General features: G+C 49.3%; 1 protein-coding gene across 5 annotated transcripts; it reads left to right on the top strand.

Moving 5' to 3' along the window:
• The first annotated feature begins 1444 nt into the window (after nucleotides 1-1444).
• Nucleotides 1445-25056, top strand: septin7a (septin 7a). 5 transcript variants are annotated; one of them, XM_084696086.1, is made up of 14 exons: nucleotides 1445-1667; nucleotides 4021-4022; nucleotides 4628-4730; nucleotides 8797-8903; nucleotides 16327-16427; nucleotides 16539-16673; nucleotides 17672-17789; nucleotides 18360-18452; nucleotides 18925-19021; nucleotides 21162-21213; nucleotides 21700-21828; nucleotides 22975-23110; nucleotides 23222-23367; nucleotides 23653-25056. In XM_084696086.1, the coding sequence occupies exons 1-14, from the start codon at nucleotides 1616-1618 to the stop codon at nucleotides 23687-23689; spliced, it is 1308 nt and encodes a 435-aa protein (XP_084552212.1). In that variant the 5' UTR covers nucleotides 1445-1615; the 3' UTR covers nucleotides 23690-25056. The 5 variants fall into 5 exon arrangements, with proteins under 5 accessions (XP_084552212.1, XP_084552210.1, XP_084552211.1 ...); XM_084696084.1 differs by lacking the exons at nucleotides 1445-1667; nucleotides 4021-4022 and adding an exon at nucleotides 22406-22426; XM_084696082.1 differs by lacking the exons at nucleotides 1445-1667; nucleotides 4021-4022 and adding an exon at nucleotides 22406-22426 and having other exon boundaries at nucleotides 4634-4730; nucleotides 16318-16427.
• Nucleotides 25057-25628: the final 572 nt, after the last annotated feature.

The following is a 25628-nucleotide window of genomic DNA, read 5'->3' as shown; positions in this document are numbered from 1 at the left end:
GCCAGAGCAGGTCTATGGAGAGATTTGATAGAAAGCAGTCAACATCACACTTGCTGGGAATGGATAAGGTTTATGACTCTAACAATGGCCGCCTGCAGGAGGGCCTATTTCCAGCCCCACATTTAAATGTGTTGCTGTCACTGTTCATTCCTACAATGGTGGCAGTTAATTTATTCCTAACACTGACATCTTGTGTGTGTTGCATGCCATAGCTAACACATACAAATATATATTTTAGTAGGGTCTGCTAACAATTTCTTTTTTAATTGTTTAAAAAAAACTAATATCAAATTGTCACTTAATGGTTTTATGGGTGTGGCACGTAATCAATCACATGATCTGTGTAATTAGTCCTCTTAGACCAGACTTTGACAATTTAGCCACAGTGTTTTTGTTCATCAAAGAGCAGCGACACACCTGGGGCTCACAAAATCAGTATCCAGATCTCCTTCGTACCAAATATGTGAAGCGACATTTTCATTCCCTGCTGTGCCACATTCAATTTGATCTATTTGCCTGGTAGGGGGTGTCAGGGGTGTTTTGAACTGTACCTGTTTTCCAATATACCTCCATTGCATTGGTGCTCCCTGCAAGATGCTATTGGTTGTGGATTTATATATATATTATATTTTTTAGGGGAAAGAGGGCAACATTTGTACTGACAAGAAGCTTATTTTTCTGCCAAAGCCACTGTCTGTATTATTTGTATTTTCTGTCATTTTCAAAGATGACAACCAGAGTACTCATAAATGTTTTGACCTACAACTTGTTTGTAGTGCTATAATATAACAGTGGTGTTGTGTTGTAAAAATCAATGACTACTCTGTTAGTCAAAATAAATGTGTAATGGAGATGACTGTTTGATCACTGCAATTGTGTCTTGTAAACCCCTGAGGGTTGGGCACCTTAGGATGACACGAAAAAAAAGAATCAACCAATACGCGTGAGTATTATCCATGGGGGGTTGACTCAAATAGGTTTTGGCGTTACGTTATACATGTATATGATTTGAAATACCACATCTTTAGCATATAATTGTCCCATGTGGTTAAGTGATCATGTCCACCGACAGATGGCACAATTGTCTATATTATTGCTCACAAATGTGCGCTTTATCGTATGTTAATGTTTTTTAACCACACATTTCGCTTTGTTTTTCATGTATCCCAAACCAATTCAGATATGTAAATGTTTTCCTAATGTGAGAATCAGTTTGTTTTGCATTGTTTAATATGTTTTTACCTAGGACATAACGTTATTTATCTATATGCTATACATTTGTTGGATTGCTGCATTGCTGTTTGCAATTTGAAATAAATAAACCAGTTCGCACTTAACGATGGCTAAACTCCCTGTCTGGTCTGTAGAGCGAGTCTGGTTACCTCTTTACCATAGACTGTATGCTCTTTACTCATCCCACTTCTTCCACGCCATGACGCCAGAGAATCTCGCGATGAATTACTGATTCGTTCCATGGTTATTCACCAAGGGGACCATACGCATTTTTCTCTGACCTACTTGCATTAGCTAGACCGTAAACATTTCTGCCATTACGCGAAATAAGTTGCGTAGCTACATTATTGAGTTTAGTTGACTTCTGTGAGTTTGTGAGGGAATGTCGAACGGGGAAAGATCGGTTGAGGTAGCTGGGAACGGCAACATAATGGGTGAGTCTAGCTTTTTTGGCTTAACGCATCAACTAAGTAGTGGAAGTTTAGTTTTGTGTCCTATCTGGAGAGTTAACTAGCTAACATGTTTCTTTTTATGTTTTTATATTTGGTCCAAAGCAAAACATTTTTGGTGATCACTTGAAAATTAACGACCAGAAATCTTCCCGAATGAGGTCCAGAAGTTGGCTAGCTAACTAGTACTGCCAGCAACCTACGCTAGGCTAGCTTGCTATCCAGCGTCGAGCTGATGCATTTCCTGTGTTTAAATTTCTTTTTTTAAATCGCAGTTAAGACTGCTCAATAAATATTAGCTAATGAATGTTGCATGTGTGCTCAGTCACCGAGCTAACAGTCCAACGATGTTGCTGTCATTTCTAATTATTATTAATTGGTAGATTATACTACCTAAGTAAGCCAGCTTGCGTAAATACTACTGACTGTTTTAACTTGATTCAAGCCTCACACGAAAGTAACCCCCCACATTCGATACGTTTTTCTTTGTTGCAGACATTCTAAACATCCATTCAATTTTGCTTACTTTGATCTGATTGTCATCATTAACAGTAACAGCAAACTTTGGTTAGGTAATGCAAGCTTGTCTTCGGTACAAAAACATTCTCAATCAGCCTATGTAATGAATCTCAAAATCTCTATGCTAGCTAGGTGGGGTTCTATGACATTGCTTTTGTTCAAATATTAGAGCACCGTGTCTACCAAGTTAAACCAGTTGAAATGTATTCCAATAGTCAAGTGTCATAAATGACGTTATCAATAATGAATAAGATGACCTATGTTTAATTGGGGCCAAATGACGTTAATGCTCCTTGCTCAATGAATTATTACTCTTGAATTGATCACATGGATGTCCTGAATTAATATTAGAGACTGTAGATCAAACTCTCATCCTCATGGAAGAGTAAACTGCTAACCAGCTAGGTCGCTACATAAAACATGACATTTACAAAAGCTTCAGACACAACTACACAGAGCCATGATGACAACCTTTTTTATAGGGCCTAATTTAAACCAATTTCCCTCTAAATGGAATCCATGAAATGTTTCCCAGTGTACTTACATGTCACCTACAGCGACACAGCATCGACCTACAGATGACACGTCTTTCAACACTCGGATGATGTCAGTGATGACACAACCGAGTCCTTGGCAGTTAGCCTAGTTCAGGTGCCAACCTCTTTCAGGGTCTGAGCAGAGAGGGAGGGAGGGTGGGGGGGGGGGGGTGCGCAATTACCATTATTGGTGAGACAAGAGAAAGATGGAGGGAGAGAGTGCACTGTGAATTGTGTACTTAAGAGGAAAGCCTGTTGAACTAGCAGCATAGCTTGACACCATGGGGGTCGTGGGATGGGTCAGTCTTTCCTCTGAGTTGAAAGCATGGTGAGATCTGGAGCTTCTGATGTATTCCAGCTCGTCACTCTGCTCCTGGTTCTACCCGGGGCTTAGTTTGACACGCCTCCTTCTAACCTCATACCCTCCAAAGCAGACAAGCGTCTAACCACATCTCTTCCTGCAGTTTACCCACAGCTGAATAACAACCTCAAATAAAAGGCTGGACGTGTTTTTAGCCAACACCGTGACGGTGCTGAGGTAGTCAACATGGATGCCTATCATGGTGTCTGTTGAATTGAATTGCCTGTCTGGAAGCTCATTCTGGCCTTGACGATGGTATTTCAAATATTTCAAGGGTGTTGCCTGCAATATGGCCTGACTTCCTTAAGTCGTTTAATGCTATGGTTCAGTGTGCGTAAGGAAACATAGGGTTTGGACATTGTTTTTGGCTCTTGGAGTGAATTTTTAAACCTTTTACCTCTGTAAGCATATAGAGAATAGCCTACATGAGAGACAGAATCAGTGTAGAATAGCGTGTCAAGAGTGTGGTTAGGACATTAAATGGGACAAATGACTGTGTACGTGACAGGTCTATCCTTCAAAAGATCAGCACTCCCTCACCAGAAACAGCAACAGTAGGAACTAGGAAGTACTCTAAAGTGTATGCAAATGCTTGGTAGACTTGTCTCACACTTACTCTACCCATGAGCTAATATACTTAGCTGCCATTTTATCTGAGAATGTGGCAACAGTAGTGAGCAACAGTCATGGTTTAATGGCTGTCATGATGACATTGTCAAGTAGCTTTCTTCCTGTCTCTGTGTAAACTGTGTCCGTGGCCCGAGCTACAGTGGGCTTCAGATGGCAAGCAGATGATTTTTTTTCCGTCTGTGAACTGAATGCATTGTGTGGCTGACTCTACACTTCTGTGATGACTGCTATCCTATTCAGGGGAAGACCCATTCTCTGGGCTTTTCATGTCAGTTTACTGGCGGCCTAAGAGCAGTTAAAGAGACGGAGGGTTCCAACTGGATTTCCAGACTTGCATAGTTTAACAAATTCTCTCATTTAGATCCAACAAATAACTCAATAAATCATAGTCTCGCTTCTCTTCAAATAGATTTGAACATACTTAAAAAGAATGGAGAGTTTTAGTGCTCATCCTATGGTTATGAATTGAAATGTGTGGATTGTGCGTTGTTTGTTGTGTCTAATGTAAGCCTTGTCTCTGTCTTTCTCTATCATGTACGCTTGCCTTCTGGGGACTGTCATTCTCCCCATCAAACTACGTGACCTGCACTGCCAACAATACAGCTGTAAGTACTATCCTTGACTGCATCACTGCCCTGAACCTCTGGGCTATGGGTTTGTTGCGACTCACTGGGACAGAAATGATGCAGGATACATTTGGCCCACTTTAGCCCCAGTTTGTTGGGGACTTGATCCACCTGTCAGTTTAGAATGTTTTGACTGGCCAATAATATTACAGCTGCTGCAACACTACCTGTCCCTCAAGGGTCTGCCTATTAGTGGCCAGTTCCTTTTGTTTTGTCTCGTTACCGGTCTGCCATTTGTGAAAAGCATTAACTGTGTTTGGTTTCGGTCTACAGCAACAGAAGAACCTGGAGGGTTATGTTGGCTTTGCAAATCTTCCCAACCAAGTTTACAGAAAGTCGGTGAAAAGAGGCTTTGAGTTCACTCTCATGGTCGTGGGTGAGTTGTTTTTTGTGGCCTGTTTTTATGTTATGTCCCCCTGAGACAAAAAGGATATTCATTTTTGAAAAGGAAAGTAGACGTTTTTACTGCCCTGTAGAAGCAGTTTTAATGTTATTGCATGAATCCTTGAAATCTGTGTGAAAAATGTGCGATTGTCAGTCAGAAAAGAGTTGAAAAAAATGTTGTGTACACATCTGCACCAATATGTGGATACGTATCAGTCTGCCCCCACTTCACTGTCATGTGTCCAGCTATATTACATTTCATAGGGCCGTCATGGCGGACCAATGGCAGCTGGCTGCCTAAATGCATTAGCCATGGGTTTTAGTCAAATAGGAGGACAACTTGCACGTAAAGTGAGAGTCTGGGAAACAAATGTTTGCCTTTATGCAACTGCCTGCCACAATCTGTACCATGGAATGCGTTTCGTTGTGTCAGCATGTTCTTGGTGTGCGTCATGTCAGACTAAAGTGTGTGTTTTAGACTGTGAGTGTGTATGTCTGCAACATTTAGATTGTTAGGAGTTTCCTGCAATTCCGTCCCCGAGGCGAGTGCCGGGATACAAAGACATGGCAGTTAGACCTGCCATTTTCTTCCCTGAAAGCTCTGCACAGACACCTGGGCAGGAAGTGGCTGGTCTACAAATGTCCCTGCCCTGTGATGTCATTTTCCTGTCCCCTTTGCCAGTGGTCAGCCGGCCTGTGCCCACCTGCCTCTGGGGAGGGGGGAGGGGGGAGGACTGGCATTCCAGCCCAGTCTGTCTGATCTCAGCACACTGATGTGGTCCCACCCTGGAGTTTCCCCCACTCTCTCTCTCTCTCTCTCTCTCGCACTCTCTCTCTCTCTCTCTCTCTCTCTCGCACTCTCTCTCTCTCTCTCTCTCTCTCTCTCTCTCTCTCTCTCTCGTTGTCTCTTGTTTTCTCTCTCTTTTACTCCCTCTCTCTTTTACTCTCTGTCTTGTCTCTTTCTCAGGAAAAAGGCTGTTAGAGCTGTTAGATGGCAATTTTGCCTGTAGCATGTCATTAGAATTGCAGGGTAATTGGTAAAGTTGATCTCATGTCATGCCGAGAGAGATGCAGCTTCAGATCATTTGCTGTCGGCACTGTGGTGTGCACTCGCGTCCTGTGTGTTTGTGTGTGTGTTAAAGGTGGGGGAAGTGTGTATTTTTGCGAGGTTTTATGCAGTGTTCCTGTTTGCGATTGGGAAGTATGCACAGAGGTCCCAGGTCTGATGCTTGGCAGACGACGGACATTTACCCAAACACTTTGGCTAGTAAAGGTCAGTGCTTGGCAATGATTTACACGTCTACAAGAACTGATCTTGATGCTGGCTGGAGGAAGCTCATTGTGTTTGGCCTCACTTTATCCAAACATTTATGAATACAGTGCTCTGCCTCTTGCCCCCATTGCCCAAGAATGCACCCCCATATAAAGAAGATGGCTGCTAAAATTCCAGGGATTTGACTCTCTCCATCTTTAAAATAAATGGATTTGACAGATATGTACAGACACCTTTTTCACGTGTTAGACTTGTTTTATTGGCTTTTAACCCCTTTTTGAGGGAAAGTCCCCACAAAGTGAGCTCTCTTTCAAGACGTACCCACAAGGTAAAAAACGGAGAAAGCTGAATGATTGCCTTGCCTCTTACTATGCAGAATTCCCCCTTTCTCACAACAGAACAAGACGCTTTTCATTTCAGCCGTGTGTTTTATTTTTTGTGTGTATGTTGCTGTGCTAGCACAGTCAAATGAATTAACATGGAGCTATCTCTCTCCCCCTGTAAGCTAAACTTTCCTTGCTTCCCCCCTCCACTAGCCCCTCGCATGTAGTGGGAAGTTGCTTTGAAAAAGCCCCCACGGTTTACACAGCTGCTGGATATTTCCTTTAAAGGAAGTGTGCTGGCCGCTGAGCGGGCCAAGGCAGAGGGCCCTGGCGAGTTCCTCACAGCCCAGAGAACTGCCCCTCACAGCGCAGAGAACTGCCCCTCACAGCCCAGAGAACTGCCCCTCACAGCCCAGAGAACTGCCCCTCACAGCCCAGAGAACTGCCCCTGACAGCCCAGAGAACTGCCCCTGACAGCCCAGAGAACTGCCCCTGACAGCCCAGAGAACTGCCCCTCAAGGTTCGCGTAAAACTGAATCATTTTACCCGTTACATTCATAGCTATGGTTACATAGTTAACGCTTTGTAGCCTTGGAGATCAATCGGAGAAACTGACTGTTTAAAATGTTCAATATGTGACGACAACAGCGCCAGTAGAAATTTCTCCTGGTAGGCGACACTTCCAAGCGACGGTTAAGTGTCGACCGTGACGTCATTTCTGTCGGCGACCTTTTCAAAAGTGTCTGCGACCTAAGTATAAATTGGGCTTAAGTCACTGCATTGATTGCCTTCTTTGATTGCATAATGTAACACTGAATGCAAGAAATAGGTGAAATCTGTGTGTTAATTCAATTCATTGAGATCACAGATGTGACCTGGCTGCAGCTTTTCGAAAACCTGATTCAACTTGCTTTTAAAAACTAGTCGATTAGTCGCATGCAACAAAGAGCACTGGAATAGATTCCATCCTCAGGCTGTCCATGAAGTGTGAATCCGTCAAATGGGATTGGACAATCCCCATACATTTGTTCTAGGTAAAGGGTCATTCTGGTGGGCGTGGAGCTGTAGTCAGAAATCAGAGCTCTTCCACTGTGGGCTGCACGCTGTCTGGGTCTCACTGTTGGCTGCCATTACATTTGGGAATGCCGAGATGCTTCCTGTTTTGCATGCATGTGATCCCAGACCTGAATGGACTGCGTGTGAATCTGGTCTGGTGTTCTTCTGGCCTCCCAGCAGGAGGGAGGTTGTGATGGCTCTTCTCTCCTGAGGACGGGGCCTGTTCTCCTCCCCATGGTTCTCCAGGTTCCTGGTCTGCTTCACTGACACCCCACCCAGAGCAGAGCATCCCCCCGTAGCCGCTTGGCCCTGTCATTCTGTCAGCTCTTGTAGTTTTCCTAATTCAAGCTGACATTTTAAGGCGAGAGTATTTCTCCCGCTGTTTTCACAAGACCACCACCCTCTCGTTCCACGGCAGAATTCAACTGGAGAACCAGCCCGAATCCTGATTCCCTCAGGCGAAAAGGGAAAAAGGAGAAATATCCAGACAGAAATGGGCCTCGGATTTCTCGCGCAGACCAGCTAAGACAGCTCAAACGTTTCCGTTTTGATTGTGAGGTCAGTGTGGCTCTCGCCCCGTGGAAAATATTTACGATTTTGAAAGGGCGTGTTGAGCGAAGCTCTTTTTCAGTAGGAGAGGCAGAGCCACTGAGAAAGAGAGAGAAAAAGCCTCTTTTGTGTGGCTGTGTTTTTTTCCTCTTGTCGTCGTTTTCCCCAGTGGCTCTCTTAATTGGCAGTGGTGGTGGAGTCAGGGCAAGGCTGCTCTCTCTCAAAGGTCAGGATCTACCCTGCGCAGCGCTGGGGCGCGCTCAGTGCCAGGCCCAGCGCAGGCCCGCCTCTCCCCTCCACACTGCTGCCTTTGTTCAGGCGCCTCATTGGCCCCCCACTCCCCGCCGTTGCCATGCACACTGCCGGTGGTGTTGGGTTACCACGGCTGCACACAAGGAGCCACCTGGGATTGTTCTCCGTGGCTGCCCTGACAATGCTGCTCTGGCACGCTGTGGAAATGGAGCCTATAGTGGATGGAATGCTCTCAGCTGAAAGCACATGCGCATTCTCGAGTCAATCGAAGCAAACTCCTGGATGGAAACCCTCTGGTTCCAGTCCCAGCCATGTTCCTGGCCCTCACACAAGGGGTTTTGCGCCTACTGTTTTAGCACGCCCTAGGCTATTCTGAATGTCCTCTGCCCTGGCCTTCTGAAAAAGGATGACTTCCATTCATGTTGGCTAGCTGTGACTGCAGACTGCTACACTGACAGTGAGATCACTGGCTTGTCGCGCATGTTGCCATTAAAACAAAGGATTAGAAGTCGAGCTTAGCGTGAAATACACATTTCAAAGAATCTCTGAACCTCTCTCCCTTTTTTTCGTTTTTCTCTCTCTGTCTCCCTGTCTTCCTCTCTCAGGGGAATCTGGGCTCGGAAAGTCAACGTTGATCAACTCCCTCTTCCTGACAGACTTGTACTCTCCTGAATATCCCGGCCCCTCAAACAGAATCAAGAAGACTGTACAGGTAAGCAATGTCATCTGTTCCTCGATGGTTGTAGCTGTCTGTCCACTGATGCACACCCCTATCTCTGCGGACTGTCAAACAGATGAATACATCTACCCTTCCCATGACAGGAAATCTCCTCTTTTTTCCTTCTTTTTTTTTCTCAGAAGGAAAAATATTTGAACTCGCTAGCCTTTGTAAAAAAAAAAAAATATGAAGACAGTTTTTCTGTTAGTGTGTGCTATGGCCAATTTGTTGGTCCTTTAAGGCCAATGTTCCTCTCTATGGCATCTTTGATGGTGAATCAGCCTACCAGATTAGTGTTAATACTACAGAATCTGAACAGCTTGTACCGTACGTAGGTGGGCTACTGGGGTTTAGGCTTGGGGTGTGTGTGTGGGTGTCTGTTACGGTAAGGTTTGACCCGGCTCAGAAATACCTTCGCCGTGACATTGGCCAGATTAACTGTCAGGGCCCGAGGCTATCGCAGCACAGGTGTGCCCAGACTGGCTTGTTTTCAGATTTCCACGTCTCGTCAGCTCCATTAACTGCTAGCTTGTTGACGTGCTCCTTTGTCTCCTGTTACCATCCCTGTGGAAGACAAAACAACCTGTTCATCTGCCTCAACCATCATTGACTCGAAACCAAAAAGACACACAATACTGTAGTTACATTAGTGTCACAGTATTGAATTCCTCATTTTTTTTTTGGTCAATGACCGTGTTTTACAGCTTCAATTGAATGTTCTGAGAAGGACACATCCTCCTTCTTGAGTCTATACAAGTCGAGGAGATCCTCGAGGTCCCAACCACAGACATTCCTCTGTGTGTATGAAATGGCACGCATGCATCTGGGCAGTGTAAACCAGCCAGGACAGTCCAGTCCAGTAAACAGCCATCCCAGAGCCTCCTAGCCTGGTTAGCAGCGCTGCCAAGCCCCCGTCAGGCTGCAGTATGTGTTCCTTCATCACTCCTGTGGACCAGTTAACTAATCACACCTGACCACAGAGTGACCCTCTGCTCTGCTCAGCCAGGCAGAAGAGCATGACTCCGTTTAGGAAATGGATACCCCCTTCCAGAAAGAACTCCCTGTTGAATCAGTCTGTTTGGACCCGGGTCTCTTAGACGGTCATTGAATAGGCTGCCAGAATGCTTTTCCGTTTTTTTTTTTGTATCTGTGGCGTTTTGGGATTCTGTGGGGCTTTGGTTTTGACGTTATTACTAATATGAATAATTGTTCATATTTTCTACAATTTGTTGATCTGCTCCTCTCTGGGTGACCCGGTTATTGCGTTTTGAAGGATTAACTCAATATCAGTCGGATTAAGTCAGACCAGGGCTGATCTGGCCGCATGGCACCGGTTCAAATTCCAACCAACACTGCACGCCTGGCTGGGTGTGATGAGCCTGGACCCTCTGTCCACCTGATCCCAGTCAGCCCTGGACAGGATCAGGACCCCCCCTTCCCCCCCACCATCTCAAGCTCCTGAGCTCCTCTCTGACTCCACTCCACTTCCCCCATGCCTAGATCTCTCCTCTGCCTGTCGGTCTCCACAGCCTCCCAAGAGGAGGCTCTCCTCCGCTCTCCCTCTTTCCTGCTGGGGCCTGGTCACTGAAGCCGCACTGAGCGTCGGGGGAGAGAGAGAGCGCACAGAGGGAGGCTGGCGGGGGGGAGGGGCATCTTGTGACGCGAAGAGTGAGGGAAGCGAGGCAACACAACCGGATCAGGTGGAGGGGACAGACTTAGGAGTGAGTCGGCGGCCCACGCCGGTTTGCGTGTGTGTGAGAGAGAGCGTGGGCTTCCGACTGAATGAGTCTATATCTGGAGGTGGCTCGAATGTGAAACTAGCCAATGACTGCAGAGGAAAGTGTGTGTGTGTGTGGCATGCATGTGAGCCTGCTGACAGCAGCAGTGATGAACCTCCTGGCTGGAGACAGCCCAGAGCTTGCCAAGACTGCATGCCCAACCGTCTCACCTCCACCACAATATTTCTACCTCTGTGCTCTACAGGACGGCTACTGTAAGCCCTGGATGTGAGACGCTGTTACTGTCCCTCACTCAGTCCTGGAAGACGTCTCCTCCTCATTCACTTCTGAAGATGTTGAGATAGCCTTCTAGCGTTCATCCTTCAAATATGGAACTAATTGCCTGTTTGGCCCCAACACTGTGTAATGTTTAACTGGTTTACATGATGTGCCAGTTTACAATATGTGCAGAGTCTCTCAGCTAAGTGGACGATTTCCCAAGAGACAGACAGGCAGACAGACAGACAGGCAGACAGACGGTCGGAGGGTTAGACATGGAGAGACTGCTGTTGGATACAGCCACATCTCGATGACAGTTGTTCTCAATCACTCTATTTAATGTGTCAAGTATGGCAGGCGGGCCAATGCCCGGCGTTGAAAGCCATAAACAGCCTGTGAGTTGTTTGCGAGTGTGTGTGTGTGTGTGTGTGTGTGAGTGAGCACCTTTGGGACAGGCTGCGCTGGGGCTCTCCTTGCGCCTCCAGCGCTCCAAACAGACCGTTTCCTGTGGTGATTGAGCAGGGGATAAAAACGTGGCTGTCTTTTATCACTGTCCCAGCGGCATGCTTCTGCTCTTCTCCCATCAGGCCGCATCCCTCCACCCACACACACACACACACACACACACACACACCCAAAAGAAGAGAGAGAAACTACTCCTGCTAACACTAGAACACCAGCCCCCACTCAATGGGGGATTTTTCCCCAAACCTTTCATGGTTTTATGTCATACGCCTATCTAGCTAAAATATCTATCGAGCTAATATCTATCCGGCTATTGTCTTTTCTGTTTGTTCGAGGATGTCCAGTGTCCTCTTGGAGGGAGCTGGGTATCGCTGTGCACACGCTCCCTGCTGGGAGGACTGTGGCATGTGTCAACCATGCCTCTAATGAGCGTCACTGCGACGCTCTGCTCACATGCCTATGCAGGGCGTCAGTCAGGTGTCGAGCCCCGCCCAGCTGCAGACAGGTTTTGGGGCGGGGCGGGGGGTAGGACACCACAGTGGAATCCACAGTGTGGGAGTTGCTTGTTTTTCGTGTGCTGTCGGTGCGGTGGTACAAGTTTGAGCAATCGTCTTTTGAGCTTTTGTGTGTGTGTGTGTGTGTGGCGGATGGGGGAAGAGAAGCGTCTAGCCTGGAGGAAGACCAAGGGTCAGGCTGCACCGTGCAGACTGATGCGGTTTACCACAGGCTTGGCGGTGCCAGGCAACCGTGCTGAAGTAGGAACAGGAAGTAGTGCTATTCGAGCGGTTAGCCATCCATGTGTTTGCCGTGACGGGGCGCTGAGCTCCCAGTGTCGCCGTGTCGACGGCTCAGCGGCTTCACTTCGCGTCTGCCTTCTGATCAGCCGCTTCTGTCTGCCCCCTCCTGGGTAAATCTCCTCTAATCTGCAGGGAGCACTGCGACCGCCAGCCGTCTGCTCCGTTTTCACCCACAACCTGGGCCGGGTTACCTGCCCACTACCCGGCTTAAACCGCTATTAAAAGTATAAATTAGATTTGTGTGTGCCGTGTGCGTTAGTTCGATTTCTCCCGCTTGTTTTGGCTGCCGGAGGAAGTGTTATTGCAAAGTATGTCTCCAGACTGCTGATAACGTTGGCCTAGGAGTGCTCCCCAAAGGCAGGCTGGGAACTGGACGTTTCGTGTTTATCCTTGAAGAGCCAGAGGAGGAATATCAAGAATGAATAGTCTAGAATGAATAGTCATTCTTGTGGGTGGTAGGGTGCTGGGGTGGGGTATCCTTTTTTTTTACCCCCTCCTCTCTCCCTTCTCCCCCCCCCCCGCCCCCCTCCCCCCATTTCTCCGGGAACCACAAACTAATTACATTTCAAATAATTGTGGCCGCTTTTGTTTCCAAGTCGTGGCAGAGGGATGGGATGAAACCCAGAGGAATGCATTGTGTAATGAAAAACAGTCCCATAATCCATTTGGAGGTCTGAGGAGGAGGAGGGGGGGGGGGAGGGCCTGATAGGGGTTGAATATGTTCTTGAATGGATGAGCCACGGCTGGAAAGTTGTGTGTGTGTCTGTGTGTTCTACATTGACTAGAGCAGTGTCTGGGGTCTACGTAAGGGTTGACATGTGCTGGACAGGACAGAGTGAATGACTGACCAGGCCGGCCCAACCTTGGCACAGCACCCTGTCCCCCTGTGCCTGAGCCGGCCACAGCAGGGCGGTCACAGGTCACTTCCTCCTCTCTGTGAGCTAATCGCGGTCGCTCACTTTACCAGCATGTCTGAGTTCTGTCTGATTCATCGCAGAGAGGCAGAGAGGCAGAGAGGCAGAGAGGCAGAGAGGCAGAGAGGCAGAGAGGCAGAGAGGCAGAGAGGCAGAGAGGCAGAGAGGCAGAGAGGCAGAGAGGCAGAGAGGCAGAGAGGCAGAGAGGCAGAGAGGCAGAGAGGCAGAGAGGCAGAGAGAACTGAGCAGAGAGAACTGAGCAGAGAGAACTGAGCAGAGAGAACTGAGCAGAGAGAACTGAGCAGAGAGAACTGAGCAGAGAGAACTGAGCAGAGAGAACTGAGCAGAGAGAACTGAGCAGAGAGAACTGAGCAGAGAGAACTGAGCAGAGAGAACTGAGCAGAGAGAACTGAGCAGAGAGAACTGAGCAGAGAGAACTGAGCAGAGAGAACTGAGCAGAGAGAACTGAGCAGAGAGAACTGAGCAGAGAGAAAGAAGAGGGCTGGAGAAAGGAAGGGCGAGAGAGGGACGGAGGGAGGGAGAGTGTACAGTGTACAGAAGGCTTCTTTTACGGGCATCTCGTCCCCCTGGTCTCCAGCTCTGCTTCCCCCAGAGGACCCAACCATCTGTACATGTCTAACTCATACCAGACTGGGAGGGGCTCACACGTTTGACAAGAAGGCCCATGGTATGTTGTTTTTGCCAATTCAGCAAGCCGAGCTTCATGTCAGTTCATCATTCGTTGCTCCCATTCATGCCATTGTAAAAGTGCGCCCCTGCCTTTAGCTTTGAATGACGACGATGGGTGTGTGTCATAGTACACGGACCCTGCTCTGAGAAGCGGCGTTCTCCGGGCCCCATGTGACCTCTTCTGGGACGCTCCGCCCACCCGCAGCCTGGTGTGGGGGTCAAGAGGTCGCGAGGAGGATCACGCCGCTCTGTCTGATGCATTCCTGTGAACCTTTTCAGGAGGTCAGGGGGCTTCTACGGCACTGGAACGTCCTGACTGGAATTCCTACCTTCAGAAACGTTCTAGAATATGATGGATGTCAGGGGGGGGGGGGGGGGTCGTACAGTTTCACACCGACAGGAAAGCAGCACCCAGGAGGGATCCGCCGGCCCGCCGACGCCAGGTGCCTGTCGGTAGGGACGTGTGTCGTCACGCTCGTCAGTAAAAGGCCTGGGTGCATTCCAGACGGCTGATGGATATGAGGGACTCCGGCAGATTTACTGCCTGACATTTTTTTGTTGTTGTCAACTGTGATAATTTCTTCCACTCGACCCGCAGTTTTTGCCTACATTTGGCACTTTTTTAAAGTAGAGCTGAGTGTAGCTTGGTCCTGTGAATAGCCTGGTCGTGTGTGTAGCTTGGTCCTGTGTGTGTAGCTTGGTCCTGTGTGTAGCCTGGTCCTGTGTGTAGCCTGGTCCTGTGTGTAGCCTGGTCCTGTGTGTGTAGCCTGGTCCTGTGTGTAGCCTGGTCCTGTGTGTAGCCTGGTCCTGTGTGTGTAGCCTGGTCCTGTGTGTAGCCTGGTCGTGTGTGTGTAGCCTGGTCCTGTGTGTAGCCTGGTCGTGTGTGTGTGTAGCCTGGTCCTGTGTGTAGCCTGGTCGTGTGTGTAGCTTGGTCCTGTGTGTAGCCTGGTCCTGTGTGTGTGTGTGTAGCCTGGTCCTGTGTGTAGCCTGGTCCTGTGTGTGTGTAGCCTGGTCCTGTGTGTAGCAGGGCTTTGCTGGGGGGAGGCATGCACAGAGCAAGGCTTTAGCCCTGCAGGCAATGTACCAGAGAACCATCCTGCTGCTGGCCTCAAGCCCAGCCTCGCTATCAGCCCAGCCCCAGTATCCAGCCTCATAATGGCCTCAGCCTCAACCCAGACCACGGGCATTCTGTGGCGCAGGCTCAGTTTAGCTGAGGTTACGCTCAAGTGTGGCCTGTCTTTGTCTCTTGGCATCGAGACACTTTCTCCAAATGGTATATAACACCACTCTGTCACAGTCTGCTTTAGCTCGCGTCAGGAGAAAAGAACACAACAGTGTTCACCCACAGCAGCAGACGGTTCCCTGGTGTTTTGGGAGCATATTTGAGGTCTCTTTTATAGAAGGGCGTCTCAGACGAGAGGAACTGGAAGGCTTACTCCCAACAGATCCGCTTGTTTATCTGGCCCACGTGCTCGTCCTGGGTGGAGTCTGAGCGTGCGAGAGGATCCTGTGGGCCGGCTGATTGAATCAAAGCTGCCGCATCATCTGCTGATCACGAGTGCTGGACCCCCCCCCCCCCCATGCTGATTAACGCTCCGGTCGTCCTGGGCCCCTGATCAATGTAGAGGCAGGAGGCTGGAGGCAGCCTCAGGGCTGGAGGCCTGCTGAGGCCCAGGGCTGTCCTTGGGCTGCGGCCTCCAGCAGGACTCGTGGGCCTCTCTCAGCAGAGCTGCTGTGGGATCCTGGGTGTCGTGTACCAAGCAGAAGGATTGTGGGCCTCCTCTGTACTGTGGCTTCTGCACTAAGGAGGTGGAGTCAGGTGGCTGAGCGGTTAGGGAATCGGTCTTGTAATCAGAAGATTGCCGGGTCGATTCCCGGCTGTGCAAAATGACGTTGTGTCCTTGGGCAAGGCACTTCACCCTACTTGCCTCGGGGGAATGTCCCTGTACTTACTGTAAGTCGCTCTGGATAAGAGCGTCTGCTAAATGACTAAATGTAAATGTAAGAACAAATATACAGATCTTGACAATATCTAAATCATTTTGCGTGAAAATTCTCTGAAATAATTTGATATTTAGGCATTTCAAGATCAATATTTCAGTGAAACTTATTTATTTTCTTAAATCAAGTAGCATTAGTTTCTTGAAACATCATGGTCTGTTTTTAACAAGAACTCTTATTGATGATGCATCGTCGAAAAACAAGTCCCTATCGTCCTAACAAGCCTCTCACTGAAATGTTGGTAGGTTATTTTGTCTTATTTTAAGTGTAATGCAATGTTTTTTACTTGAAGCAAGACAAATATATCTGCTAAGATTGAGAGTTGCTGTCGTGTGTGGTCTGCCAAGTGTGCAGGCTGTCCATCTGTTGCTCTGCGTCTGGGTAATACCGTTCCTTGGCATTAACTAGCAACCCCGCAGAACTGCACTGCCACAAACTCCGAATCGTGCACTACTTTTCTTTTCTGCTCCGCTTCCTGTATGTTGCTTTGCATAAAGGCGTCTTCTACGCCAATCCAACTCAAATGGCCCTCGCTCCATGTGAGTTGTCCCAGGTGGAGCAGTCCAAGGTGCTGGTCAAGGAGGGAGGAGTCCAGCTCCTGCTCACCATCGTGGACACGCCAGGGTTCGGCGACGCCGTGGACAACAGCAACTGGTGAGCAGAGATGACCAGGCTTGTAGTTTGAGCCCGTATTGTCTCCCTGAAATCCTTGAGCCGTAGCTGACGCCTGAACCCAGTCGTGAGCTCCCATCTCTCCCCCTTCAGCTGGCAGCCGGTCATCGACCACATCGACAGCAAGTTCGAGGATTACCTCAACGCCGAGTCCAGGGTGAACCGACGCCAGATGCCCGACAACAGAGTCCACTGCTGCCTGTACTTCATCGCCCCCTCTGGACACGGGTAGGTACTGCGGGAACAGACCACGGGAGCGCCTTGTGGTTGTCGGCGGTAGCAGAGCAGGAGTCGGGGCCCCGTCGCCTCAGGCCGCGTTCTGCGCTATGCGGAGCAAGGGTCTGGTCCGTGGGTCACCTGAGGGCCTTATGAAACAGGCCTGACACCATCAGTCACAAGAGGGAGAGGAATGTCACTCACTCGGCATGTGTTTTGCTGTTGTTCCTCCATCATCCCTCTCAGGCCATGAGTCAAGTCAGTCAGTTAGTCACCCCCCCCCCCTCCCCCCCTCCCCGCTGGGGCAGCTAGGTTGGAGGCAGAGGAAACATTAGTATAATCTGCTTCAGCTCCCCAGGCTGGCCCTCTTTGTGTCTTGGCTCCTCTCTGCTCTGTTAACACAGCTGTCCTTGTGGCCCGTCCCCACACCGGACAGCTCTGTGCTCTCCACAACAAAAGCTGCTGTGTGTGTGTGTGTGTGTGTGTGTGTGTGTGTGTGACTGCTGTCTGTGCTCACTCATGAGGACACAGGCGCCGTATGCCTCCATTCACTGCAGCGTCTGTATGTGACCAGAAGACCGGACTGGTTGTGTTACTGTGTATTTGTGTGTGTGTGTGTGTGTGTGTGTGTATGATGCTCGGGAATGTTGTTTCACAAACTCAAGTGGAGCAATAACACACTGAGAACATTTTGAAGGATACAGAATCCTTGACCCCCCCTCTCTCTTCTCAGAGATTTACAGTGTTTGCTGTTTGGTCCAGATGTGCCGTTTGCACTCCTGCCTGCCACTGAAACATGTCTTCCTCTCCAGAAGCCCCTCCAGCCAGGGGGGCCATGCAGAGTTCTAACCCTGCCCCATGCAGCTTCGCTTCAGAGCCAGCAAGCTTAACCTGCTCCCTCAAGCTCTCACTTAACTCAAGTCCCCTCGCTGAAACCTTAAACCGCCTCTCTTTCTTTCTTTTTTTCGGTCTCTCTCTCTTCCTCTTTCTGTCTCTCTCTCTCTCCCCAGACTGAAGCCTCTTGATATAGAGTTCATGAAGCGGTTACATGAAAAAGTCAACATCATCCCGCTCATCGCAAAAGCCGACACAATGACTCCAGAGGAGTGCCAGCAGTTCAAGAAGCAGGTGTGTGTGTGTGTGTGTTTGTGGGGTGGGGGGTAGCTAATGACTAATGGCTAGTGACTAATAGTCTGTGGGTGCCTTCTTTTTTTTACACATCATGTATGCAGTAATAATGATTGCGTGTGCGTGATGAATAAGCACCCTGTTTCCTCTGAATATTGACTGACCTCCAGTGTAAGAATTGATGTTTCTGCTCTGGCCTAAATCAGAGACAACCCCAGAGAGGACGGTGTGTTTGTTAACTCTCCCTCTCCTGTGTGTCTCTCTGTCTCTCTCTCTCTTGTCTCTCTCTTTCTCTCCTGTGTGTCTCTCTGTGTGTCTCTCTCTCTGTCTCTCTCTCTCTCCTGTGTGTCTCTCCTGTCTCTCTCTCCCTGTCCTGTGTGTCCCTCTGTTTCTCTCTCCTGTCTCTCTCTCTGTCCTGTGTGTCTCTCTGTCTCTCTCTCCTGTCTCTCCTGTGTGTGTCTCTCTCTCCTGTGTGTCTCTCTGTCTCTTGCCTCTCTCTCCTGTGTGTCTCTCTGTGTCTCTCTCTCTCTCTCCTGTGTGTCTCTCTCTCTTGTGTGTCTCTCTGTGTAGATTATGAAAGAAATCCAAGAGCACAAAATTAAGATCTACGAGTTCCCGGAGACTGACGATGAGGAGGAGAATAAGTTGGTGAAGAAGATCAAGGTTTGGATCTGACGTGTCAAAATCTGTTCCAAAAAAGATATCTATCTATGGCTGACATCTGTCAGTCCCCAGTTCAGGCTACACTCGAGCGACCGTACCCAGACACATTGATAGGAGGGTTTTAGCAGGAGGTAGAACTAGTACACATTAGCACATGACCTGTGCTGTCCCAGCATGCTTTGCAATTACATTACCGTGCCTCACTTTCTAGGGTGCACGCACACGTCATGTGCAGCATTAGCCAACGGTTTTCAGCCTGTGGAAGAAAAGAATCCCAGGAAAGAAGAGAGACTTAACTCATGTTCTGTCCCCGCTCCTGTGTTTTCAACACGACAGCATTTCATCAATGTCTGGGTGTATGTCTGGCTGTGTGACTATATGAATGTGTAGCGTTGTGGAACGGTGTATTTATATCCCGTGTGTGTGTGTCAGCTGTTCCAACTCTTGTGTTCGTGTATCTCCCACTTTGCAGGATCGTTTACCACTGGCCGTCGTCGGTAGCAACACCATCATCGAGGTCAACGGAAAGCGTGTGCGGGGGAGGCAGTACCCCTGGGGCGTGGCAGAAGGTGAGAGGGCAGAGGTCACAGGCTCTGGCTTGTCCTGACTATTGATGGACACACACACACACACACAGTACCCTCAGGGTGTTCCGCAATAGAGGCTTAGCCTCATCCACTTCTGTGGGTTTCAGTTTGGAGGTCACGTGTTGCTGTGGAGAGAAGCAGTAACTCAAACAGCTGTAGTCCCGCAGTAACATGACCCACTATGGGGGTCATAGTACCCTACACTCGATGAGTACATTGCACGTGGTTGTGTGCTTTGTGTGTGTGTGTGTGTCTTGACTGCATTAGCCTAGCCTTCGTGCTCTTCTGAGGTCACAGAGATAAGATCCGTTTGAACTGCAGCCCCCCCCTTGTACCTGAAGTGAAGCTGACTTGTGACTGATGGAGTCACCTCTGAAGCATGCTGTGTTATCTGGCTGCCCCAACGCTATCTCTCTGTCTGTCTCGCTCTCCCTTCCTCTATCCTTCTCTCGCTCTCCCTCCCTCTATCCTTCTCTCTCTCTCTCTCTCTCTCTCTCTCTCTCTCTCTGTTTCTCTCTCTCTCCCTCTCTCTGTGTCCCCCCCCTCTCTCTCTCTCTGTTTCTCTCTCTCTCTCTCTCTCTGTTTCTCTCTCTCTCTCTCCCTCTCTCTGTGTCCCCCCTCTCTCTCTCTGTGTCTCTTTCTCTCAGGGGGATGTCTGTTTGTGTGTGTCTGACCACCAACCACAGAGCTTATCTCCTGACACAACGACCAAGGAATGCAGGGTTGCAAATGTACAGCCACACTAGTTCATCTTGTATACAGTGTCAGTAATTAGCTAACCATGAAGCAATTTCTAATCAGGAAAAGCGGGACATAAACTAAATACTCAATTGAAACTCAGTTCCGAGTATCCAGTTCTATTACGTTTACTCTCTTTGAGTTTAGAATGTGTAGTTCTGCACTGTTTCGAGTTTAGAATGTGCGGTTTTAAGCAGGCCTCGTCGAACCAGACAGAAGGATTCTCGAACACAGGATGTGAGCATGCTCTTTGATCGTCAGACAGGAAGCTGCAGTAGCGCCTCTGCGAGATGACGTCGTCATCAAACACGACCGCTCCTCTGTCTACCCAGTGAAGGCATCCTGTGTGAGGTCGTCGCACGCTCGCAGACACGTGGCCGGGGCTGATGGCGAGTTGAAATCCTCGAAGGGGCGTTGAGCTGTGTGCTCTAGTCTGATGTAGACGTGCGAGGCTTCACCCAGTCTGACGCAAGCCCAGGTTCCTGTCCTCTCCCCACGACGAGCTGCACGCAAACCCTGAGGGGACCACGACAATAAGAGTCGACGTGTTCATAAAGTGTCTGACCCCTGACCCTAGCGCTCCTTCTCCTCGGAGGTCCCGGGTCAGCGTGTGTGCTCAGGAGCGGGCGGTCTCGGCTCAGGGCTGTTGAAGCGCCGCGGCGTCCTTGACTGGATAAGAAGCCGCTGACTTGGGTCTCTGCTGCTTCATTTCAAATGCTTTATCAGGCCCAGGGACTGTGGCTGCGGTAGAACTGTGTGTGTGTGTGTGTGTGTGTGCGCGCCACCCTGTACTATGATGAATATGGCATGTCTGCCTCCCATGGGAGTGAGTTTCGGAATACCTCAGATGTTTGTGGGAGCGCGTCAGGCTGAAGGAGAAAGGGCGGGAGAGCGAGGGCAAGGCCACTCAGCTGCTAAGCTCTCCACTCCAGAAACACCTCAGGGAAGTGTGTCAGTCAGTCACAGTGGGTGAATGTGAGTAATCAAGGAAGCTCAGAGCAGGCTGGCGTGTAAGCGCCACCTGCAGGCAGTTCCCAGTATTACATCCCGCCCATGCACCCTGCTGTACTCTGGACCTGTGCCCAGTCCTCTCTCTAGTTCCGGGGGCCATGCACGGCCCGCTCTCCCTCCCTCTCTCTCTCTCCCCCTCTTTCGCTCCTCTCCCGACGGCTGCAGCACAGGAAGCTTCTCCTGGCTCAGCCCAGGGTGTGGACCTGCCACAGTTCCTCACTAGTACAACCACAGTCAACTTTTAACCCGTCCTCTCTCTCTCTCTCTCTCTCTCTCTCTCTCTCTCTCTCTCTCTCTCTCTCTCTCTCTCTCTCCCCTGCCTTGCTCTCGTTCTCACCCTCACTCTCTGTATTTCTTGCTCTCTGTCTTGCAGTGGAGAACGGCGAACACTGCGACTTCACAATCCTGCGGAACATGCTCATCAGGTACACGCACAACCCACCCAAGCGAGCGTTTGAATCCACCCACTTGTTCACTCGTTCCTTATTCCCCACATTCGATGGATCTTGCACGTTTATTTGTGACTGATAAGACACGTAAACAAGTCACGTTTCAGCATCCACGCAAGATTAAACACAAATTAAGTTAACAGATGTTTTCAGTTATTTTTTATAGTTCAGGCCATGCTTTTGCAAGGGGGAAATGTGGTTGCTTGCTCCACCAGTTAGTTTTTTGACAGTTATAGAAGTGACAGTTGAAACTCCAGCCATCAAACATGGTGCTTGTTAGCTAGCCAAACCAAACAAGGCGCCACACAAAAGCCACACGCATTCCCTGCGTCACAACCACGCCGAGCGCCGGCCTGATAAAGGCGGCGTCGGCACCAGATGGCAGAGAGAGGCGCGGCGGCGGCGGCTCAGCGCCCGCCCGCCTCTCACCCCCCCCCCCCCCCCCCCTGTGTGACGTTCCAGAACCCACATGCAGGACCTGAAGGACGTGACCAACAACGTCCACTACGAGAACTACCGCAGCAGGAAGCTGGCGGCCGTCACCTACAACGGAGGCGTGGACAACAACAAGAGCAAAGGCCAGCTCACCAAGTAAGCAGCCAGGCAGCCTGAAGGCTCAGAGCGTATGGGCCCGTCACTGAGGTCTGTTTTCATAACGTCAACAGAGCGTGTGAACGACTTGGACTGGTACCACATGGAGACAGGTTTTCCCCCTCAGATTTCCCCCCCCCCCCCAGATTGTGCTGTATCGTGACCCGTCGAATCCCTGAGTGGCAGCACTTGCGGTCACAGGAGTGTGCCTCGGAGACAAAGAGGAGGGAGGGGGGGGGGGGTCAAAGGTCATGCTAAACTAATTGGTTAATGCTGAGACTAAAGCCCAGAGCCGAGCCTGTGGTGTAACCACCCAGAACAGTGCAGAGAGCAGCCTTGTGGCCCTCACTGACCCTCACCTAACACGGACGAGCAGACGGACTGACACAGCAGAACCACAGGCTTGTCAGAGCACAGAGTACAGGCACCCCACACATCACTTCACCCATAGACTCCCTCAGCCAATCACGTATCAGTAGCGCTTTAGTCAGTCACACAGCACTCGGCTAAATAGTTCACTAACGCATGAGAGTCATTGCAGCATGCTAAGTTGTATATATGTGTTTTTATTTTTTAGATCTGACTCAGTTGACGGCATGTAAGTGTCATTTCAGTTCCTCATGAACTCTGTTAGGTTAGCTCGTTTCCATCTCTCTCCTCTCTTTCTCTCACTGCCTTGTGTAGCTATCTGTCTCTGGACCCCCCCCCCCAATGCTGAAAATTGATACCAAACATTTCTAGCAAAAATGGCAACGTTGGGAAGTAGAGTACGAATAGTTTCCCCACATGGTCTGAGTTCTAGATCCTGTGCCCGCCGCCCAATGTGCTTTGCTCCCTGTTTCTGCTCATTCAGACGATGCCGCTTGTTGCGGGTCACTAACTCTGCCAAGGCTTGGCTTACTAACCCAGGCGGTTGCCGTTTCACGTGGGCCTTCCTCCTCCTTCCTCTCTCCTCTCTCCTCTTCCCCCTCACACACAGCCAGGCCTGGTGCTTGTGTGTGAAGGACAGATGGGTTCCTCTCTGTAGAAGACATGTCAGAGAGAGACTCTGTTGGGACTCCAGACTAATGTGCATGTGTTGTGTGTGTGTGGATGTTGGCTCTGTGGCTGTGTGTGTGTCGTGTGTGTGCGTGTGTGTGCGTGCAGGAGCCCCCTGGCGCAGATGGAGGAGGAGCGGAGGGAGCACGTGGCCAAGATGAAAAAGATGGAGATGGAGATGGAGCAGGTGTTTGAGATGAAGGTCAAGGAGAAGATCCAGAAGCTCAAAGACTCCGAGGCCGAGGTAAGACCACCCCCGGAGGCCTCTCTGGGCCGTCCGTCTCCATGTTACAGTACCCCCTGGTGCGGAGCGTGTTGACCTGACCCCCCTGGCCGTGTGCTGTGGGGCCTGCAGCTGCAGCGGCGTCACGAGCAGATGAAGAAGAACCTGGAGGCCCAGCACAAGGAGCTGGAGGAGAAGAAGCGTCAGCACGACGAGGAGAAGGCCAACTGGGAGGCGCAGCAGAGGCTGCTGGAGCAGCAGAAACTCGACGCCTCCAGGTAAAACGACAACAAGAACCGCCGCCGACACTCGCATGACACTGCACCTCGGCCTGGCAGTCAGATGATGTATAGTGTAGAAGTGTGTCGTTTGTAGACACGCACTCGTAGAGACTGTGGGGGGGGGGGCTGCGTGGCTGCTTGGACAACGCACCAAGCAACACAAACAGCTCTTTTATTTAGTTTCTCCCTCTCTGAGAAATGACTGTAACAAATTCCTTTCTCTCTCTCTCTCTCTCTCTCTCTCTCTCTCTCTCTCTTCCCCCCCCCCCTGTTGTGTGGCAGGACCTTGGAAAAGAACAAGAAGAAGAAGATCTTTTAAAAGGGTGTTGGAGGAGCACCGTAACAATGTACTAGTTGCCAATTTGCCAGCCTGGACAGTAGGTCTGTCTGTCGACCAACGATGTCATCTGTGTGACCTGATACTGTGTGTGTGTGCGTGATGTGTGTGTGTGAAGGCCTGAGGGACAACGTCGTCTGTGGACTGTGGCTTTATTTGGGGGGCGGGGGGGGGGGGTTGTCCTCTGGTACGCCCACTGTGCACCTGGACAACACTCCAATCTGTCTCTCTCACTTTCTGTGCTCTCTGGTTTTTTTTTTGCGTTCTCTCCATCCCTCTCCCTGTCTTTCTTTTTATCTGTCTAAACCCAAAGATCTATGTTCTGTTGTCTTCTAGGATGGACAGGAAGACGGTTGCACAATCCTGTTTTAGGACTGATTAGAGGTCACAAGCACAAGAATTAACTGAAAAACAAGAGGTAGTTATTCCGAATGTGGGTTTTTTTTCCCACTGCGTCATAAAGGTAAACAGGATCTATTGGATTTGAACCCAGAATGCCAGAAAGTCCTTCTTCTCTCTCCTCCGGTAGATTGCTAGGTAACCGTGGAGACTGCACTACTCTGCGCAGTGTTCTTTTTAACGCCAAATGACCAAACTAAGGAGTAGGCCTCTCACGTAAGGCACGTTGACAGAGCGCATAGGGCTGAAGCTCACCTCAGGCGTCGTTTTATAACTTGTTTTAGTTGAGTTAAGGCTTCATGTTTTTCTCCCAAGCTGTTATTTTCTTCCATTTCTTGTAATTTAAATTATATATCCATGGACCCCCAGTGTATAACATCAGTCATGTAACATTTTCATAATTGTGTTGTTTTTGTTTTGTTTTTATATATATATTGGCCCTACTTCAGTAATCATTTGTTTTGTTTCATGTATTTTAGCCATCGTTTCCCAATTCTGTCCCACGGGGGTTTTCGTGCATGCTGGACATAACTCACTTAGGGATCAACAACAAGGAAATGCCCATACAGTGTTCATTGTATGTGGTTTTCCACTGCTTGTAGATCTCTGCTGCATTGGGCCTTGACCATGGCTCACCCACAGCCTGAACTGTTGAGGTGCACTGTTGAACCCCCTGGACTAGGGTTGGGAAACCCCCTGTTAGATGAGGCGGAGGGGTGGGGGGGGGTGCTGTTGACCAGACTGTTGCAGTACAGCCCCGTCAGCCAATCAGTCGACTCCCCTGAGGGAATCCTAGACATGCTGGGTCACCTGACTGCATCAGCTGACCTGCCACCTCAGCCAGCCTCCTTCACATTTAGCTCTGTTCATGTACTGCATCCCTGTATTTTTTATGTCTTTTATTTGATTTTTACTGTACAAAGTCACATAATAAACTTGTGATGATAAAATGAAGTGTTAGTATTTGTTCTGTTGTCAGTGAAACGAAGGGACCAGAAAATGTGAGGAAGAGGTCTTTGACCAGTAGGGGGAGCCAGATGACTTTTAACTAAGACGCACCTCTTCCAGGAAAGAATGGATTACCAATGTTATCAAGGCCTTCCTGTCTTGTCTGATAGCCCTGACCTTCTGGACTTTATAACTTGATTAAAAAGTGTTTTGTCATTATGTACTCAGACCTCTATCTTAGAGGGAACCATGGACTGTGCATGAGTTTACCGGAGTGCACGTTATATACACATACATTTTCTCATTCACCCACCAAGCCTGTCTTCCAGACTTGAACACTAGTGTTTCTTTTTAGACAGCCTTCAGATAGCAGGACAATCAAGGAATTGACCCATAAAGTGCCCATTAAGCACAAATCATCTGATGTTTCATTCAGATTTGATTCTTGATTTTATCTTTGACTTTTTTTCAGTTCTCAATGCTCCAAATCCCTAGAATACATTTTCCTTGTATGCCTTACCCCCACCATCTTCTCTCATTCAAACAAACATGGTCCTTTGGACTTCCCTCCCAG

The sequence above is a fragment of the Hypomesus nipponensis genome, chromosome 4 (assembly GCF_054491055.1).
Source record: "Hypomesus nipponensis isolate SF chromosome 4, ASM5449105v1, whole genome shotgun sequence".
Taxonomy (NCBI): Eukaryota; Metazoa; Chordata; class Actinopteri; order Osmeriformes; family Osmeridae; genus Hypomesus; species Hypomesus nipponensis.
The sequence above is the reverse complement of the archived record's forward strand: the minus strand, read 5'-3'. Positions and strand labels throughout refer to the sequence as shown.